Source organism: Triturus cristatus, chromosome 1_2 (genome assembly GCF_964204655.1).
Source record: "Triturus cristatus chromosome 1_2, aTriCri1.1, whole genome shotgun sequence".
NCBI classification, from domain to species: Eukaryota; Metazoa; Chordata; class Amphibia; order Caudata; family Salamandridae; genus Triturus; species Triturus cristatus.
Window position 1 is genome coordinate 1,186,895,317 of NC_140580.1, and position 17,853 is coordinate 1,186,913,169.

Here is a 17,853-nt window from a genome sequence, read left to right on the forward strand (position 1 = left end):
ATCTCATGAAGTCTGGCGAGGAGACCCTCATGGGGGACGGTGTCAAAGGCCGCCGACAAGTCAAGCATTACGAGCATAGCTTTGCCCCCCGAGTCCAGTGCCTCTTTAATGGCTTCGGACACCTCCAAAAGCGCCGTCTCGGTGCTTAAATTGGGGCGGAAGCCAGATTGAGTGGGGTGCAGCAAATTGTGAGATTCTAAAAAATTGGAAAGCACGATGTGCACATGCTTCTCCAAGATCTTAACCAGCGCAGGGAGAAGAGAGATAGGCCTATAGTTGGCCAAAGCCTCAGGGTCTAGGCCAGGCTTCTTGAGAAGGGGAATAACCATCGCCTGCTTCCAGGCCTGCGGGACCACCCCCCGACTCAAGGAGAGATTCAAAAGTGGGTTCGCCAACGGATTTACAACTTCAGCCATTTTCGCCAGGAATTTGGCCGGGCATGGGTCAAGAGGCGACCCAGATTTAAGGTTGGCCATAAGTGCTAATGACGAGAAAACTGAGATTGGCGGAAAGTCTATCAGGACTGGGCCCAAAGGGGCCAACAGAACTGAGCCGTCCTCGGAGCTGGGAGGTACCTCAGCCACCCTCAAGGGAAGAGAGTCCTGGATCAGTTTAATCTTGGTGGTAAAAAAGTTGGCAAGGGCAGAAACCCACGACTCAGAAGGAGCGGCCTGGGTCGAGTTATGTCGTGGGGCCGTAAATTCCCTAACGATCGTGAAAATCTCCTTGCAGGAGTTAGAGGCAGCCTCTATCCTCCTTGCCAAATAGCCTTTTTTTTCAAGGAGGATATCCCGATGGTATGCTTTAACCGCTATCCTGTAGACAAGCCTGGCCGCGGGATCATACTGTGACCGCCAAGCCCTTTCAGCCACCTTGCACTGCCGTCGAGAAGCCGACAGTGCGTCAGTAAACCAGGGGGCCGAGACCCGCTTAGATATTAATCGGGGGGCCATCTCAGGGGCTAGATCATTCAGCCTATCGGTCAACCACGCCGGCAGGGACTCTAAATTCCTCTCCAAGTCTCCCGTAAGAGGGCAGGGATGATCAAGAGATGCCTGAGCCAACATTTCAGGAGTCACCCGATGATACGCCCTAAGGGCACGTCCCTGCTGCCTAGGAGCAGTGCTCGATGGTTTCTTTATGCCCAGTACATAAAATTTGGCCAGCCTATGATCTGACCAAAGCACCGGCAAAAGTGCCAGCACCTCTATGGGGGACGTGGAAAAGACCTGATCCAAGGTATGACCCTTGTCGTGCGATGGTCCAGAGAGGTAGGGGGCAAGACCTAGGGGGGCTGTGACCTCAGTCAATTTGATCGTGTCAGGGTCCAATCCCTCATCCATGTGGAAATTAAAATCCCCGGCCAATACACAGTGCTCAGCTCTCAGAACCAGCGCCGAAATTGCCGACTGGAGCTCGTCGAAGAAGGATCCAGCCGGTCCAGGGGGCCTGTAAACTAAAAGCCCTTTAAGAGATTGATGAGGCGCCAATGCTATAGAGAAAGCGAGGGATTCAGATCCTGTGATGGCATCCATGGGAATAATGGAGCATGCGACGAGTTTATTCACTACAAGTGCCACACCCCCACCCCTCCCCTCCGATCTATCTTGCCTGAAGATATTGTATTCTGGGGGAATTGCTGTAGCTATGACGGGATTAGAAGAATCCCCTAACCATGTCTCTGTCAACATCAGACATAACGGTTTTTCAGTGGTCAGGAGATCATAGATATCCTGAGCATGTCTGCGCACTGATCTAGTATTTAAAAGCAGACAGAGATGCTTCACACTGTCCACCTCCCTATTTAGTATAGTGGCCGGAGCATTGCTTGGGAACCAACCACAACCAGGACATCGTCTCTTACCCCTGTATCGGCCGGAAAAAACTTTGCAACAAGCGCAGGACACCTTTTGCAGAGACTGAAGCTTGAGCGACGTATAACATACCATAGTGGCAGCAGCAGTTGGTAATCGCAATGATACAGCCCCGTCCACCGCTTCGTTCGCCTCCGGGACGCTGACGGGCGCAGACGGGCTGGACTCTGGCGTGACTCCGGCGTCACTACGGCGAAACGCTGCGCGCAAAACGCTGCGCGTAGAAGGGTCGCTTTATATGCAGGCCAGCGTGTCCTTGTGACAGCTGGTCTGCTCGCACAATCTGGCGCCGCCCGGCGTCCAGGAAAACTACCCCCAATATGGCGGCCGAAGTCCGGAGGAGCCGGGGAATCCAGGGACCCGCCAAAGAGCGGTGAGTTGACAATTATCGTGCAAGTGAGGGACAAGGGTAGGATTTAAAAACAGGGTAGAATACAAACGAAATATTAAATTAAATAAAAAAACGGGGTCCGCTTAAAAAACGCTGCTGCGTCCAACACTGCTGTGCGCTGAAATGTGCTGTTAGTATCCCAGGTCAGAAGATGTTGCTTAGAGAGCATGACAGCCACGTACTACATACAGAAACAAGGCGGGACACACTGCCTACAGCTCTCTCAACTAGCGCAAAGTATTTGGAGATGGGCTATTCCTCAGAACATTTTCCTCCTAGCCCAACATGTCCCGGGAGTCCAGAACAACATAGCCGATTATGTTAAGTCGTCGGACGCAACAGATTCACGAGTGGGAACTTCATCCACAAGTTCTTCAACCATTTTTTCACATGTGGGGACAACCAGAGATAGATCTCTTCGCCACACACGAAAACGCCAAATGCCCAAGCTTCGCCGCCAGATATCCACACCCATTGTCCAAAGGAAATGCGATATGGATGAATTGGTCAGGCAGATTTGTGTACGCTTTTCCGCCTCTCCCACTCATTCCACTGGTGGTGCGCAAACTGCAGCAACACTCATTGACTCTCATCCTAGTTGCTCCAACATGGGCCAGACAACCGTGGTACACCACATTACTAGAACTATCTGTAGTCCCGCACCAAAAACTGCACCTCTCCCCACTCCTCTTAACCCAGGACCGTGGAGAGATCAGACACCCGGACCCAGCTCAGCTCAACCTTGCGATCTGGCTCCTGAGGTCTTATAGTTCGGTTACCTTAACCTTCCCCCTGACTGTATGAACGTCATCAAAGAAGCTAGATGCCCACCACTAGAGCCTGCTACGCAGCCAAGTGATAACGATTTGTGATATATCGTCACAACAACACCATCAATCCTCTATTCAACACATCATAGGTTATCTACTGCATCTCCAAAGGTGTAACTTAGCTTATACATCTATTAGGTTACATCTCGCTGCAATAGTAGCCTACTTACAAAATAGACAACACTTGTCGCTATTCAGGGTACCTGCCATCAAAGCATTTATGGAAGGCCTTAAAAGAATTATTCCTCCCAGGGTACCACCCTGTGTGGAATTTAAACATAGTTCTCACAAGACTAATGGGCCCTCATTTTGAACCTCTGCACACATGTGAGCTACAATTTCTAACATGGAAAGTCGCTTTCCTAGTGGCTATTACTTGCCTTAGAAGAGTCAGTGAGCTACAACCACTCACTATTCAAGAAGCTTTTTTACAACTCCATCATAACAAAGTGGTTCTCAAAACCAATCCAAAATACCTCCCTAAGGTTATTTCTCCCTTCCACCTCAATCAGTCTGTTGAGTTGCCAGTATTCTTCTCACAACCACAAAGTTGCAGAAAGAACTCTTCACACTCTAGATGTTAAAAGAGCACTGCTTTATTACATCGAGAGAACAAAACCTTTTCGTAAGACCAAACAACTTTTCGTGTCCTTCTCACCACCACATAAAGGCAACCCCATATCAAAATCTGGGATAGCAAGGTGGATTGTCAAATGCATACAAATTTGCTATCACAAAGCAAAACGTACATTATCAGTTCCCCCTTAAAGCCCACTCTACCCGAAAGATAGGGGGTTCAATGGCATTTTTAGGGAACATTCCCTTAGATGACATATGTAAAGCAGCTACATGGTCTACACCACACACATTCACAAAGCACTATTGTGTAGATGTGCAAACAAAACAACAAGCTAGTGTGGGCCAGGCTGTACTCAAAACATTATTTCAAACTACTGCAACAGATACTGGTGGTCGCCGCTAGGAGGAGGTACTGCTATACAATCTATGCACAGTGTGTAATCTGCAGCTCATATGCCTCGAACGGTATATGCTACTTACCAGTATGCATCTGTTCTTGGCATGTAGAGCTGCAGATCCACACACGCCCACCCACCTCTCCGGCTACCTTTATCTGTTCCAGTATTATCTTATTTAGATACAGCATACATGGACATCTTATCTGTTTCTCAGAAAACTCCATCATTTCCCTGCTAGCGAAAAACAATCTGAAGATGGAGCCGATGCCCATGCGCACTATCATCCAAAGAAGGAGTCACCTATCTCGTGACTTCCAAAGACTTTTCCTAGACAAAAACAACTGCAAACATCCGGGCTCAACACCAGATGGCGATCTATGCACAGTGTGTGGATCTGCAGCTCTACATGCCAAGAACAGATGCATACTGGTAAGTAGCATTTTCCTTTTCACTAAACACTCTCTACTAATCTCTATACGAGATTAGAACATAAAGCACACAATACTTAATCAATAGAACTTCAGTAAATAGCACAATACACAGCGGGCTCCAGGTGGAGACCCAACCATATACTAAAAAAACTGTATACCAACAACAACGACTTCACTAGACACAGGGCCTAGAGCACGTAGAATCGCTGGGACCCCAAGGAACCACCCAAAGGAGTGACACAGGGAGCCCACGGAGGATGGGTGCAGTATGGGAACACAGACGCGTGCTCCGTACAACTCTTTGGAAAAGTAGCGGTTGGAAAATTACAGTTTAAGGACACTTCGAAGAGGAGTTCAAGCGAATCCTCTGTAACATAGAAGGTTCTAAGGCCAGCACCCTTGTGAGTACCGAGGTACCCGTGCTACCTATCCCAGAGGAGCCTGGTCCATAGGGGTCAAGTGGTGTCGGAAACCCTTGTCGTTTTCAATGGCGTGATGCAAAGAAGTGCTGGTGCGGGGAAGATGAAAAGTGTCCACTGGAATCCAAGCCTGGATCTGAGGTGAGAAGAACCTGAAAGCAGAGGGGACAGAGTCTGGGTCACTTCAGGTGACCAGCGGCACGATAGACGAATGCCCACCGATGTCGGGTGCTTGAGATGTGAAGATAGGATGCTTGACTCTGCAGCCACGGGGACCAGGAGACGTTGACGATGACCAAAGTCCGGAGGTGAGCTGTCCCACGAAGAGTGTCGAATGCTGAGGGATCAGTGTCCGGATTGAACACCAACAAGCCTTGGCCAAGGCAACCCACGCCGGCAGAGGAAACAGGTTACAGTGTAGACCAGCAAGGTCCAGGAGACTCTCCAAGCTATGGGGAGTCAGGGCTCGTCTAGAGCAACCACGGAAGCCCAAGGAAAATCAAAGTGACCCTCGCCAGGAACCACAGGCCAACGGACCAGGGATCGCAAGGGGACCTCGAGTGGATTCACAAAGCACCAGCCCACAGAGCAGTCATGGAGTGGAGGCCGGAGATCTTCGGCGGAAATGCTGCTCGGGGTCGGGACTACACGTAGTCCAAAGCACAGCCTCAGGGATCGCCAACAAGCAAATGCTGCTGCAAACGTACACAGTGCACATGGGTTCAGGTTGCACGGTCCCCACGAGGGATGCTGGTCTCCGGATTGCTGAGAGTGCAGATCAACCTCAGGGATTGTGAGAAGTTGGCCTGGCATATGCTGGTCACTAGTTATAGTGGCCACCTTGCATCAGTCCAATTCGACTCTTATGGTAGATAGGTTTAAGACAACCTTTTAAAGAAAGCTATCCTAGTGGTAGCTGTGGAGAGCAGCCTTCAGGCTAAGTCTCAGAGGAATGTAAAGCAGCTTGTTTTACCTCATAATCTCTTGAATTACCAAATGAAAGGACACCACACAGGTATATATATCAAATATATATGTATTTATTACTAGACACACTCTACTAATCTCTTTATGAGATTAGAAGCCAGATACACATTCAAATGTCAACGTTTCACAATAAATTAAGCTCAAATATGGCTGGAGCCCTAGGTGCGTACCAGACCATATACTAAAAAAATGGTATAAGAATGTCGACTTGCAAAATGACAAGGCCTAGGGCCTGGGGAATCGCTGGGGCTTCACTACTGCAGTGTTAGCAGGTAAGTAACAGGCCCACGGGAGACGCGTGCAGTGTGTGAACACAGCCGCGGGTTCCCTAATGATTATAATGGTGCAAGTCGCGGTTTGATTTTTAAAGTTTTAGGGTACTTCGAGGAAGTCTACAAGCAAGCCACTTACAAGGTAAGTACTTTGAGGGCAAACACACACTAGGGCACCGGAGTGCACGAGTTACCTCACCCAGGAAAGCCGGGTGCATAGGTGTCTTTTGGTGTCGGGTCGCGTCGCTGTTTTCTATGGAGACCAAAGAGGACTTGCTGCTTGCGTCGACTGAAGAAGTGTCTGGTGGAATCCAAGGGTGGATTCAAGATGCAGAAGACCTGAAAATTGAAGGGACAGTGTTCAAAGTCACTTGCCAGTGACCGGTGGCCAGGAAGATGGATGACCACAGATGTCGGGTGATTTCAGGTCGTCGATTGTGTTTTGACTCTTCGCTCACGAGGTTCAGGAGGGATCGACGATGACCAGCAGCTGGATTCGGAGTGTCCCACGACGTCTGCAGCTGACTGCGGTGTCGGCAACTGGATTGGAGCCAACAAGCCTTGGCAACTGCAAGTCTTGTGTAGACTGAAGAAAGTCGATGGTGCAGACCAGCAAGGTCTGAGGGACTCACCCAGCCAAGGGTAAGTGAGGGCATGCCTGGAGCAACCAGGGGAGCCCTTTTAGTCGATAGGAAAGTCTTCGGGGGACCCACTAGCCAACGGGCAAGTGATCGCGAAGACGCCTCTTCAGGAAATGCTTCACAGGAGCCCACGGTCACTCGGAACGGGGTAGGCCTCTGATTTTCGCTGCAAAACCTGCTGGAGGCTTGGGCCACAAATGGTCCAAAGCACAAGTTCGTAGAACATCGTGAAGGGGTTGCGCTTGACAATAGTGCACAGTCCCCAGGTATTGCTGTTCCTCGTCACTCGTGGGGTCCACTTGCCACAGCTTTGCTGGGGACTCACAATGGCCTTCGAGAAGTCAGGAAATCCACTTCCGGGGCAGCAGGGACTTTGGACTCCAGCGGGAGATTCTTCTGTCTTCCAAAGGTAGTGGAACGTCAAAGGGCTAGGATTCTGATTTGCAATGGCAAAGTTTGCTATCTTATAGTGAAGATAGGGGAGGGACTAGCTCTATGACCACTCCTCTGGGAGGGTCAGGGTAGGGGGTGGTTACACCCACTTCCCTTTGTCCAGTTTCGCGCCAGAGCAGGGACAGGTAGCCCCTGAACCGGTTTGAGCTGGCATATGCACAGAGGAGCCTACTGCTCCCCCAGTGCAGGACATCTAAGCACTCTAGGAGTGCACCCACCCAGCTCCAATACACTAAATCCTGTCTGGAAGGTGGTGACGCCTCCCTGTGACAGGATGCCTTTTGTTGGGCCTCCTCCACTGCGGGTTTCAGTCAGCAGCAGGAGGGCAGCCCAGTGTCTGTGCTAGTGGCATCCATTTTGTGATGCCAGGGCTCTATAGGATTTCTATCGTTTCACATGTCGTCCCCTCTAGAAGGGTGGGATCATGCTCCCACATCATGGACTGATGTGGGGGTATGATTCCAAGTTGTTTGACACCAAACACGACATGTTTTGATGCAGTCATTCCAAAGTTAGCATGTTAATGCACTTAAGAGTATATGGTTTAACCGCATCCACAAACAGCCATAGAGAATAGACTCTGGTAGCTGCAGAGGGGCCCTGCTCATGAAGAGGCACCCCCTCACATTGTAAACCAAGCACCCTGCCCTCAGGATTGATAGGGCCTGCCATAGGGGTGGCTGATAGGTTTATATGTGTGTTTATGGTGAGATATAGAAACCTATACCTCAGTGAGGAGTGCTAACACTATCTCACACAGGCTGCAGTAGCAGGCCTGTGGTGTCAGATTGTGAATGCTTCCCAGCGGTGGCATAATACATGCTGCAGCCCCTAGTAGGCCTGTGAAGTGCCTATGCCCTAGGTACCTATGGTACCATATACTAGGGGCTCATAAGGTACCACAGTATCCAATCACTAGTGCATCTAGTACGCACACCAAGTCGTTTAGAGAGAACAGAGAGACTGGGGCCCTGATTAGCAGGGACCCAGCCAGACTATAGCCAGAAACCAGTGTATACATCAGAAAAAAGTGGGGGCAACATAAGTGCAGATCCTACTCTCCTACAGGGATGCTCGGGAACCCAACTCCCGTGTTGCAGAAATCTTCGGAGTCCTCAGGAGATGCAAACCGGTCAGGTGTGTTTAGGTGCCTGCTGCTGCAGGGGAGTAACTCCTTTACTTCAAGGGAGATTCTTCTGTCGTCCAGCGAAGTGTACACCATCGAAGTACTTGGTTTCTTGTTACAGAGTTTAGTCCAGGTAAAATCCAAAGTCCTGTAGTCAGGTTTCCCACTTTATACCCAGGGAAGGGGTTGGACTAACTCTGGGGACCCACCTATGGGAGGGTCAGGACAGAGGGGTGGCTACACCCATGTCCTTTGTCCAGTTTCACGCCAGAGCAGGAGCAAATGGCTCCTGGAAATGGTTTGAGCTGGACTATAAATGGGGACACCAAATGTGCACCCAGTGCAGACTTTCTGGCACCCACCCAGCCCCAATACACTAAAGCCTGTCTGGGAGGTGGTTACACCTCCCTGTGACAGGAAATCTATTGTCAGGCCTTCCTCTGCTCGTGCACAGATCTACCTCAGAGACCATGGGAACCCAACTCCTGTGTTGCAAAATTCTTCGGAGTCCTCAGGAGCTTCGGAGATGCAAACCGGACTGTTGCGTCTTTGGTGCCTGCCAAGCAGGGGAGTAACTCCTTTACTCCAAGGGAGATTCTTCAGTCATCTGGCGTCGTGCAGATCATCAAAGTTCCAGTATCAGAGTTTCATCCAGGGAAATCTAAAGTTCTGTAGTCAGGGGTTCCTTCTTTATACCCAAGGAAGGGGTTGGACATACTCTGGGGACCCACCTATGGGAGGGTCAGGAAAGAGGGGTGGCTACACCCATTTCCTTTGTCCAGGTTCACGCCAGAGCAGGGGCTGGTAGCCCCTGCAATCGGTTTGAGCTGGACTATGCACAGGGACACCAAATGTGCCCCCAGTGCAGACTTCAAAGCACTCTAGGAGTGCACCCACCCAGCCCAAATCCACTAAAGCCTGTCTGGGAGGTGATAACACCTCCCTGTGACAGGAAAGTCCAGCAGCAGGAGGGCATACTCGTGTCTGTGGCTGGCAGCATCCATTTTGTGATCCCCAGGTCGAGAAAGCTGGTACAGGGTATACCTATGATCCACATAGGTCCCTCTGGGAGGGTGGAATCATACCTCCCCCGCCAGTTACTGGTGTGGAGGTATGATTCCAAGGTGTTTGACACTAAACACAACATGTTTCTAAGCAGCCATTTTAAAGTTAGCATTTACCACGAAGTTATAATGCCCTTAAATATATACGGTTGGCTGCATCACAGACAACCCCGGAAAATAGGTTCCGAAGGCTGCAGAGGGACCCTACTCATGCAGGGGCACCCTGCCTTCAGGATTGTTAAGGCCTGCCATAGGGGTGACTGGTTCATGTGTGAAGTAAGGTGGGCACACACCTCTTTACACAGGCTGCAGTAGCAGACCTGTGGTGTCAGTTTGAATGGTCTCTCAGGGGTGGTACAATACATGCTTCAGCCCCTGGGAGGCCTCTGGGGTACCTATGCCCTGGGTACATGGTGTACCATATACAAGGGACTTATAAGGGTATCCCAGATTCCAATCTGGAGTGTACCTACAGTACATGCAATCAATTTACAGGAGAAAGCAGACAGACTGGGGTCCTGAATAGCAGGATTTCAGACTAAGTCAAAAACAGTGATACATCAGCAACAAGGGGGGTAACCATAAGAGGCAGATCCTACTCTCCTACAGGTTCCATTCATTGCACGGTGGTCCTGTCCATGCAACGGACCTAAGAGTGCAGCCCATGGTGCAGAAGGGTTCAATTCATTGCGCGGTGGTCCTGTCCATGCAATGGGTCTACAAGTGCGGCCATGGTGCAGAAGGGTTTCATTCATTACACTATGGGACTTCTTCATGCAGTGGGTCTATGAGTGCTGTCCATGGTGTAGAAGGGTTCCATTCATTGCACGGTGGTCCTGTTCATGCAACGGGTCTGCGAGTGCTGTCTATGGTGTAGAAGGGTTCCATTCATTGCACGGTGGTCCTGTTCATGCAACGGGTCTGCGAGTGCTGTCTATAGTGTAGAAGGGTTCCATTCATTGCGCTGTGGTCCTGTCCATTCAACAGGTCTATGAGTGCGGCCCATGGTGCAGAAGGGTTCAATTAATTGCGCAGTGGCCTTGTCAATGCAATGGGTCTACGAGTGCGGCTAATGGTGTAGAAGGGTTCCATTCGTTGATTGGTGGTCCTGTCCATGCAACTGGTCTGGGAAAGCGGCCCATGGTGCAGAAGGGTTCAATTCATTGTGCAGTGGTCCTGTCCATGCAACAGGTCTACGAGTGCGGCTCATGGTGCAGAAGCGTTCAATTCATTGCATGGTGGTCCTGTCCATGCAGCGGGTCTACGAGTGCGCCCCATGGTGCAGAAGGGTTCCATTCATTGCACGGTGGTCCTGTTCATGCAACGGGTCTGCGAGTGCGGTCTATGGTGTAGAAGGGGTCCATTCATTGCGCGGTGGTCCTGTCCATGCAATGGGTCTACGAGTGCGGCCCATGGTGCAGAAGGGCTCAATTCATTGTGCAGTGGTCCTGTCCATGCAACCGGTCTAGGAGTGTGGCTCATGGTGCAGAAGCGTTCAATTCATTGCGTGGTGGCCCTGTCCATGCAGCGGGTCTACGAGTGCGCCCCATGGTGCAGAAGGGTTCCATTCATTGCACGGTGGTCCTGTTCATGCAACGGGTCTGCGAGTGCAGTCTATGGTGTAGAAGGGGTCCATTCATTGCGCGGTGGTCCTCTCCATGCAATGGGTCTAGGAGTGCGGCCCATGGTGCAGAAGGGCTCAATTCATTGCACTTGTCCATAAAGCAGGAACTCCTATTCAGGGGAATATGGATTGTCTTTCTTGAGGCTGGTAGTTCTATCTATGAAGAGGGGTCCAATGCATGGGGCAATGGTCCTGTTCATGCAACGGGTCAGCGAGTGCGGTCTATGGTGCAGAAGGGGTCCATTCATTGCGCGGTGGTCCTGTCCATGCAACAGGTCTACGAGTGCGGCTCATGGTGCAGAAGCGTTCAATTCATTGCGTGGTGGTCCTGTCCATGCAGCGGGTCTACGAGTGCGCCCCATGGTGCAGAAGGGTTCCATTCATTGCACGGTGGTCCTGTTCATGCAACGGGTCTGCGAGTGCTGTCTATGGTGTAGAAGAGTTCCATTCATTGCACCGTGGTCCTGTTCATGCAACGGGTCTGCGAGTGCTGTCTATGGTGTAGAAGGGTTCCATTCATTGCGCGGTGGTCCTGTCCATGCAACCGGTCTAGGAGTGCGGCCCATGGTGCAGAAACGTTCAATTCATTGCGTGGTGGTCCTGTCCATGCAGCGGGTCTACGAGTGCGCCCCATGGTGCAGAAGGGTTCAATTCATTGCACTGTGGGACTTGTCCATAAAGCAGGAACTCCTATTCAGGGGACGATGGATTGTCTTTCTGGAGGCTGGTAGTTCTATCTATGTAGAGGGGTCCTATGCTTGGGGCAATGGTCCTGTTCATGAGGAGGAGCGTTGTTACAACTGGGATCCTAACTCACGGTGGACAGTGGACTGGCCTCTCGGACACACATCTATGGACGTGAAGGATTAGGGTTTCTTGAATCTCAATCTCTTAGTTGAATCATCAAATATTATCCATGAGCGGTAGCATGGACCTCTGATCGTCGACTTGAAGTGTAAGAATGGAGGTAACATGAGCAATACATTCCAAGTCGAGGGAACCCAGTGTGGCTCCACAAGAACAACCGAGAGAATGGTGTCCAACCCTTAAGGGTTTTATTAACAATTTAATCCAGGTTATATCAGTTAGCAAAACTGAAGAAAATATATTGTACGAGCTTACATATTTAAATGATCATGCGGTATGTTTTTATATATTATGAGAAAGAAAATACTAAGTAGTACTACATACAGAAAACAAAAAATCACCCAAGCAGGTTGCATAAAGGAACTTCCCTATTCTAAGCATAGTATCGAAAGTGGTATGAGGGAATTCTGTGAGGAAGGCGTCAGCATCCGATGAACCAGAATAAAGGTTCATTGGAAAGAGTGTGAGTATTCAAGCATGAAGCTAAACCCTGTGGTCGGGAAATCAGCAAAGTCGTGAAGAGGTCTTCTCCCAGCAAAAATCAGGCAAGGGTCTGATCTGCTAGTCTAAAGAGCACACAATTAAAGAATGAAAGAAGATTCTAGAAAGCTTCTTACACTTTTCACCCAATGAACCAATGAGAAGGCAGTGTTCTCGGGAGCAGGTACACCTCCTAGTTTCCCAGCTTCCAACAATTAAGCAATCGTCTGGGCAACCTTGGATGTAACAGTCGTCCGGTCTCCCTGGTCCAGGATGGTTTCTCCCACAGTCTCTGTCTCTATAAATGAGGCCACATTTTAATTAAGAAGATCAGTCTTCCCCCACCCCCCCCCCCCCCCCACGTCTAATAAAGTGAACCTGCAGAGGTGAGAAAACAAAACACTTGCAAAACATTTTATCAATCGTAACATGGCCACTAAGAATATACCTCGTTATCACGCAGTCTTTTTCCCCGCAGGGAATTACAACGCGGTCTTTACAACGACCGCGTTGTAATTCCGCATACCATTACCCCGTAAGTCGTAACAATGACTTGCGGAGGGGGGGCGCTGGATGTTGGAATAGTATAATTTACTATTCCAGCTCCAGTCTGTGCGGACATAGGGAAGGTGTTGGATTTCAAATCCAACCCCTTCTCCCCCCTCAGCTATCGTTGTTCCGACTTGCGGAGTAATAGTATGTGGAATTACAACGCGGTCGTTGTAATGACCGCGTTGTAATTCCCTGCCGGGAAAAGGTTTTGTGGTAAACATTGTCTACCATCCACTAAGGCCTAGTTACAAGTTAGGACAACATTAGGCTCAAAACAGGTACTAAATGGATTCAGTTAACATAAATGATTATATCAAATACAGTTTGAAAAGAGCATACATCTTATTTCAAGATGAGTGGGTACATTTAGTATAATTCAACTAAATATATGGTGCCTCTCACTAAAGTGAATATATTGCCACTTACTATTGATTGATTAATAAAATGCGGACAGATTAATACAGTTAAAACACTTGTTGAGCACATTTGGAGTGGGCAGTAAATTACACTGCTCCAGATGGAAAGGCAGCCTGCTTTTGGTCGTCGTGATCGTCCCCCAGGCTGCTTCGGAGCTTCAGTGACAACGTCGGTGAAGAGATTTCCCCCTCTGCAGCGGGTTCCACAGGCAGTGCAAGGCTCCAGGCTGGATGGATTGAACAGTGTTAACCAGGAGGTGGTTCTTCTCACATTGGTAAACTTGAGAAAGTAAACACAAGGAGATGATGGAAGGAGCGCTGAAACTTTTCAGACACTCACCCCCAGTCACAGATCTGGGTTGAATCCAACATCGTCACTTCGCCACCTCATTTCAGACCCAGCTATATGCAAATCAGTCTTGACCCTGTACCTCTTGGGAACAGTCAAGTCCAAACTGCCAAGCCATGTCCTCTCTGGACCAGAAACATGCGTGCTGGGACCGGTTTCTGGGTAACACCCCTAATCAGCCAGGCTAGCTTGAATCCTGTGGCAAAGTGAGAAAGGGATCCACCCCTGGGCATACCCTGCCAACTTAGGGCGAACAAAGCAAACACAAGGCGATGATGGACGGAGCGCTGAAACTTTTCAGACACTCACCCCCAGTCACAGATCTGGGTTGAATCCGCGAGCTAAAGAACGATGATGGACTCAAACCAGATCTGTGGCTGGGGGTGAGTGTCTGAAAAGTTTCAGCGCTCCGTCCATCATCTCCTTGTGTTTGCTTTAACATTGAGAAAGTGCGATTGTTTCTTAGTAGAAAGCATTGAAAGCCTTAGATCTATTCCCGTCCTAGATGGTCACATTACCAGTGTTTGTTGATAGTTTCCTAATCCAAGATGGAGTTTACATTCTTTCCTTTGGTGTTCTATGTTGCCTGCCCTAGACCATGTAAGGAGGCTGGAATCAGAGAAGCTTCTAAAGCACTGAGACCACAGTTTCAAGAGTAGGTGTGGGTTCTCTGGTAGCGATGAGCACCCCGCCCTACTCCTCGTCCACTCACTTCAGCCCCTACATCTGTGGCAACAAACCATGGGGTGTATTTACAAGAACTGACGCATCGGCATCGATGCCTCAGATTTCTTGCATCTGCCACAAATGCCCTAATGACACCATGGATGCGCTGTATTTACAATACAGTGCTCCAGGGCGCAAAGATTCATGAATGCGGCAGAAATTCTGACGCATCTTTTGCCGCTAAAGTGACGCATTGCTGGAGTTGATCGTAGGACTGACGCAACTTCAGCAATGTGTCAGGACACAAAGACGAGTCCCATGTTAAAACCCGTGCATCAATCCTTTCGCCTGGTTTGAGACGGCGTAGGAATTTTGACGTAGACAAGTCGTAGAGTGACGCAGTGAAAAACTGTAAATTTCACTGCATCAGTTCTACTTGGCTTTTAACGTGGAAACGCCTACCCTGCATACATTATACCTGATGCAGGTATAATGTGACGCACATCTCTACAAACTGACGCATTAGACCCAATGTGTCTATTTGTAAATATGGAGCAGTGTGATTGCGTTGCTGCTGTGTAAAAGGAAATTACGCTGCTGTGGCTCTAGCTCTTTGTAAATATGACCCCATGTCTTCCTCTGTCAGGGCTGTGAGTCAGAGCTAACAGACCTTGCTCTATCTCTGTCAGTCTAAAAGTTCAGGCACGGCTGGTTCAGGGCGTCACCTGTCCCTGTGCTACACTCTGATGTAAGAGGCATGCTCTGTCTCTGTTGGGTTGGGTAGGGATATCACCCCATCTTGTCTCTGTCAGGAAAAGGGTTTCTGGGGTCCTGATGTCTGAGGTAAGTGACCTTGTCTCCTCTCTGTTGGGGAAGGAAGGTCAGGGTCCTTCAGTTGTGTCTTCTTTCACTGCTCAACCATTGCAGTGAGTGGAGGTCAGGCTCCGAGTCTGGATACAGTGAGTCAATTTCCCTCAGTCTGCATTATGATTAGGGCTCTCGGTTTTATGGTAATTGGTTTTTTTGTTTTAACATTTCCATCTGTATTTATCCATATTTATTTTTTGGGCTTATTGGTATTTATTTTGTGTTTTCAGAATAAATAGAGTCGTAAAATGGTAGATTGCCACATTTATTTAACTCTTAGACGTGCACTCAAACGTGGGTTCTTGTTGCGTTTTAGCAAATTAAGCCACCACATATAACAAAACACTCCACCCACCTGTACATATAAGCATAATACTACAAATATATGTTAAAATATGCCTGTATTTAAGGGAATAGCCTGTTTTATAACTCCCCATGCTGTCTATTTGCTCTTCCTTTGCCTAGAATTCCTGAAGAGTCTCTTGCAAGAAGCACAATTTCAGCATTTTTCCTCTTATAAAAATACTTACAGGAAACGCATCGTTTTCTGTCTGTAATTATCTGTAAAAATCATAATAAAACAGAAAACTGGGAGCTTTAACTGTAATGCCTTAGTGTCTGCCTCTTAGAATGGTTTTGCAGTCTTGACAGTGAGATGCCGGTTCAGGGGTCAATGGTTGGGGCTGCCCTGGGTTAGCCCTCCCTGGGTTTCAGGGACCCTTTCATAGGTTCCACAGTTCTGTGTTGCGTCACCAGCACCAGTGTTTCAATGCCTAGAGCTACGAGGGCCTTGTGAGTGTTGTTTATCTATCACCCTTCCTCTGCCCTCTGCAGCTACCTGGGACGGAAGCAGGTGACAACAGAGCCAGAGACCCCAGTGGAGGCAGTGCGTCACCTGGTCATCGCAGACTACTCCTATTGGACGTTAGCCTACGTCATCTCACAGCAGGGAGCCCAGAAGCTGCTCAACGCAGAACCTCTGTCCAGGATGCTGCCGGTGGATGAGTTTCTGCCCATCATGTATGACAAGCACCCAAAGTGAGTACTGGCCGCAGAGCGGGGCGCTGGGGCTCTGCCCATCATGTATGACAAGCACCCAAACTGAGTACTGGCCATTGAGCGGCGTGCCGGTGGTCTGCCCATCATGTATGGCACACGCCCAAGCGAGTACTGGCCGCTGAGCGGGGTGCCGTGGCTCTGCCCATCACGTATGATGACAAGTGCCCAAAGTATGTACTGGCCCGGGGAGCAGGGTGCTGGGGCTCTGCCCATCATGTATGACAAGCACCCAAAGTTGTCATGTAGTTCCTATAGTACCCATGCAGGACCTGCGCGTTTGGATAACATAAACTGTGGGATTGGTGGCAGACTGGTTCCGTGCATCCCCACCGAGAATGTTAGCCTGTCTGCATTAGCTAGCTCACAGTGCCACCAGTGTCTCCTCTTATCGGGGAGAGAATAGATTCTGGAAAACCTTAGAACATGACAGCCCTGATCCCTCAGAATCGTGGAAACAATGTACTACTTTTTGCTCAGTCACTCGTGCTCACTTAGTTTGTCTCAGAGATACACAGAATAAACAGTCTGGGCGTTTCATTAAGGATTTATTGAACAGTTGTTATTTTCATGTAAAATATATGAGCTGCAACAACCATTAGACAGTAGCAGAGATATATGATTAGCAGTACAGTGAATATAAAAGGATAGTACAGTTCTACCATCTTGCAATAAGCATGAATAAATACATGAATATAAAATGCAGGATAAAAGTGCGAGTACTCCGCTGGGGCTCTGCCCATCATGTATGACATGCACCCAAGGTGAGTAACTGCCCCAGAGCGGGGCATTAGGGTTCTGCCCATCATGTGTGACAAACACCGAAAGTGAGTACTGGCCACAGAGCGGGGTGCTGGGGCTCTGCCCATCATGTATGACAAGCACCGAAAGTGAGTACTGGCCGCGGAGTGGGGCACCGGGGCTCTGCCCTTGACACCCTCTTGTGAATGTTTCGTGCTCTACAAGTCTCTGTTTCATTTCATTTCATGTATGACAAGCACCCAAGGTGAGTAACTGCCCCGGAGCGGGGCATTAGGGCTCTGCCCATCATGTGTGACAAACACCCAAAGTGAGTACTGGCCGTAGAGCGGGGTGCTGGGGCTCTGCCCATCATGTGTTACAAACACCGAAAGTGGGTACTGGCCGTGGAGCGGGGCGCCGGGGCTCTGCCCATCATGAATGACAAGCACTGAAAGTGAGTGCTGGCCCGGGGAGCGGGGCGCAGGGACTCTGCCCATCATGTGTGACAAACACCCACAGTGAGTACTGGCCACAGAGCGGGGCGCCGGGGCTCTGCCCACCATGTATGACCAGCACCCAAAGTGAGTGCTGGCCCGGGGAGCGGGATGCCGGGGCTCTGCCCAGCATGTGTGACAAACACCGAAAGTGAGCCGGGGCTCTGTCCATCATGTGTGACAAACACCGAAAGTGAGTACTGGCCGCAGAGCGGGGTGCTGGGGCTCTGCCCATCATGTGTGACAAACACCGAAAGTGAGTACTGGCCATGGGGC

At 49.6% G+C, this 17,853-nt stretch overlaps 1 protein-coding gene across 1 annotated transcript in view; it reads left to right on the plus strand.

Moving 5' to 3' along the window:
* Window positions 1-17,853, plus strand: part of CERCAM (cerebral endothelial cell adhesion molecule) — a 306,391-nt gene that overhangs the window by 253,117 nt on the left and 35,421 nt on the right. Inside the window, exon 11 of the mRNA XM_085614124.1 lies at window positions 16,121-16,324. Coding sequence (XP_085470250.1) covers window positions 16,121-16,324 — 204 coding nt within the window. The remainder of the gene's footprint in view (window positions 1-16,120; window positions 16,325-17,853) is intronic.